The sequence below is a fragment of the Canis lupus genome, chromosome 16, assembly GCF_048164855.1.
Source record: "Canis lupus baileyi chromosome 16, mCanLup2.hap1, whole genome shotgun sequence".
Taxonomy (NCBI): Eukaryota; Metazoa; Chordata; class Mammalia; order Carnivora; family Canidae; genus Canis; species Canis lupus.
This window is the reverse complement of record NC_132853.1, coordinates 59,264,007-59,267,335: the sequence shown is the minus strand read 5'-3', so window position 1 is coordinate 59,267,335 and position 3,329 is coordinate 59,264,007. Positions and strand designations below refer to the sequence as shown.

General features: G+C 59.5%; 1 protein-coding gene across 1 annotated transcript in view; it reads left to right on the top strand.

The window, feature by feature from the left end:
* TBC1D16 (TBC1 domain family member 16) overlaps nucleotides 1-3,329 on the top strand; it is a 67,775-nt gene extending 64,446 nt beyond the window's left edge. The window contains exons 7-9 of the mRNA XM_072782154.1: nucleotides 107-257; nucleotides 1,267-1,540; nucleotides 3,179-3,329. Of these exons, the coding sequence (XP_072638255.1) occupies nucleotides 107-257; nucleotides 1,267-1,540; nucleotides 3,179-3,329 (576 nt within the window). The remainder of the gene's footprint in view (nucleotides 1-106; nucleotides 258-1,266; nucleotides 1,541-3,178) is intronic.

The following is a 3,329-nucleotide window of genomic DNA, read 5'->3' as shown; positions in this document are numbered from 1 at the left end:
GGAGGCCAGAGGCCAGGGGGCCCTAGACCCAGGTGGCCCCCGTGTCCGGCATGGCTCAGGCACCCCTGGCTCTGTGGGGGGCTTGTATCGGGACATGGGGGCCCAGGGGGGAAGGCCCTCCCTCATCGCCAGGATCCCAGTGGCCAGGATCCTGGGGGACCCAGAGGAAGAGTCCTGGAGTCCCTCTCTGACCAACCTGGAGAAAGTGGTGGTCACTGACGTGACCTCAAACTTTTTGACCGTCACCATTAAGGAAAGTAACACGGACCAAGGCTTTTTTAAAGAGAAAAGATGAATTGCTGGGTGGGTGATCCCAGGACAAGAGAGCAGGAGAGAGAGTGGGAGCGCAAACTTGGCATCATGCTTTTTATTTCTGGGTGGGAGGCGGCCTTCTGGCTGGTCCTGTCCCCAAACTTCACACGCCCAGCCCGTTCCATTCCTCCTCCCTCCCCTCAGTTTTGGTTGGAAAGAGTATCTCTAGAGTTATATTTTCTATTAGATGTAAATATGTTATTTAAGAAAAAATATCTAAATATATATATTTCAACTCTTGAAGTTGTTTTATTTAAACAAGGAGAGAGAGAGAGAGAGACTCAGTGTGGTTTAGTTGGGGCAGACGGGCTGGGTCGCCGCCCCTCAGCCACCCGGGCACTAAGGAGGCTGGGGACCGGGGTACTGGACCTCTGATGGTGTCTGGAGGGACCCACCTCACCCCTCCTTCCTTTTCCCACAGCCCCTTGGCAGACCCCTGGAACCAAGGCAGGACCCGGATTTTTTCTCTCTTCCCATTGGCCCAGCAGGCCAACAAAAGATTGGCTCCCCAATCAGAAAAAAAGGGGGTGGGGTCAGTGTGTTTTGCCTTTTTTTTTTTTTTTTTTTTTTTAAGAGTAAGAAGTCTGTTTGGGGGGGGAAAAAGTATTAACTTGAATAACTTTTGTGTGTGATATTGAAGGTAAAAAGTTGCAGGTGGGTGGGGAGCATCAGATTCTCACCCAGGACCACATCAGGAAATGCACTTTATGGGAGATTGTGTGTGTCACACACGCCCATCAGATCGTGTGTATGTCATGTGGATAAAAATCTCCCAGTTCCCTCGATTCCTTTCCTTACTCCACTGAAAGAAAAGAAATGCAGCGAATCTGTTTACATTCCCGAAATGCCAGGATAAATTGGGAGGATTGCATGTCAGTGCCCAGAGTTCGAGACAGTTGTTGTTTTACAGGAGAAGTGTTTGGGGGTGGACTTGTTCCCTTTCGCGTCCTCTAGCCTCGCCAGGAGAAGAGACGGTGGCCCCCACCTCCCAGGAAGAGTTGGCCCGGCCTGCCTCCCCCGGGGAGGGCGGGCCGCGGGCCAGACGGGCCCACCCTGCGCGACCCACGGAGGGAGGCGCGGCGGGGGGCGGGCGCGGCTGGGAGCGGGGGTCGGCGCCCAGGCCTGGCCGGGAGTGCGGCGGCGCCCGGGGCCCGGGGCTCGGGGCTCGGGGCTCGGGCACGACTCGCACCCCCGGCGGCTCCGGCGGGGCAGGGGAAGGAGGGGCGAGGCGAGCTTTCCATCCAAGAATGCGCATCAGAACTTTTGCTCCCCCCCCCCAACTTCTTAAAAGCAAAAGCTATAATTTATAGGCCTTTTCGATTCGCGGAGTGTTCTCTATTTGAACTCGACATTCAAACTCCGCCAAAGGGGGCGGGAGGAGCGGGAGTTGAAAAGAGGCGGCCGCGGCGGGGGAGGCCGGGCGGCGGGGGCCCGGGGCGCCCCCGTGCGCCCCAGGGACGCAGGGCGCGCGCCCCTCTTTGGACTCGAAAGCACAAATCTGTCCCCCCAGCCACCCACACACCTCCTTGTCTTCGAGGGCTGGTCCTGCGGCCTCCGCGGCCTCCCCCGCCCTGGAAGGGCTGGGAGGGTCCGACTGCCCACCGCCTGGGGAGGGAGCGCGTGGGGCCCCCCCGCGCGCGCGGGAGGAAGCACAGACTCGGGGCGAGCGAGGCGGGGCCGGGCCGGGACTGGGGGGTACAGGGTGGGGCCTCCAGCCCTGTGCTCCTCCGGACTCCCCCTCTCCCCGCCTCCCTCTCACCTCCAGACTTTCTTGCCTTTAAAGAGAGGGGGTACAATAAGTGGAAGACGGTGTACTACATGATTTTATTTGTTTTTGAATATCAAATTGCGCCTATATAAAGAAGCCCCCCGGAATGGGGATTTTTATCTGCTCACATTTGTAAAACTGGTATTTTAGACTTTGTATAAAGAAGCGCCGTTTACCAAGTGTATCTACTACATGTGGACGCTATTTTCAGATGAAGCTTCAATGGAGGGACACGTCTGTGACCCAGTGGACGGCGAACTCGGGGACGCGCGTCTACCTGGCTGTCGCCTTCCTTTCTGTCTCCCTCCCTCCGTGGGCTCCCGTCTCCCTCCCTCGGGCCTGATTCTTCTCCTTCCTTCTGACTTCCCTCCCGCGGGCCAGCCTGGCTCTACCCCCGCCGCCCCTCTGTCCACCGTCTGTCCGTGGCCGTGCGTCTGTGTCTTCTCCGCTTGCTCTTGCGACGCTGACCTGGGGGGGGGGGGGCAGGGGCCAGGGCTGCGTGGCTGAGAGTCTGCAACCACGCGGGATGTGCGCCTGTGGGGTTTATTTAATTCTAAGATTTGTACAAATCTCGAATTGATCCCCGCCTCAGCCCAAGAGTGAAGCTTCAGTACCTATCTTCCGCGGTCGTGAATGTCTGTATCCAATACTGCTTTCTACGTGTTTAAATATATACTTTGTAAATAGAGACGTGTCTCGGTTTTGTTCCTTCCCTGCCCCCCTCACCCCACCCCCCACTCCCATCCCCATCCCCATCAGAGCAGAGGGATGACCACCCCAGGAGAGAGCACCCCTTCCTCCTGTCTCACTACCCACCCCATCCACCACCCCCCTCGCCCCCGTGGGCCCGGAGGATTCCAGCTGCAGAGGCCTTTCCCCAACTGGGGGAACTTCCCAGCTGGGGGGGGGGGAGAGGGGGCTCCAGAGGGACTGGGCTCTGACTCCACTCAGTCCCCAGGGGGGAGGCCGCGGCTCTTCTCACCTACCGGCCACTTTCCTCTGGGTCCCGGGCAGACCTCGGGGACACCGGGAGGATGGGAGCAACCTTTAGGGTCCCTTTTCTCCTGGCGTTGCTCCCCCTGCGAACCCCACCCCTAGGCCCGACGGCACTGGTCCCCGAGGCCCTGACGCCCCCGGCCGGGCGCCCCTGCGGTTCCGGCCTGCTTCCCGGGGCTGTCCTGGGACCCGCCCCCCAGACCCACCCAGCCTCGCCAGCGCTCCCCGAAATGCAGCGCCTCGCGCCTATTGA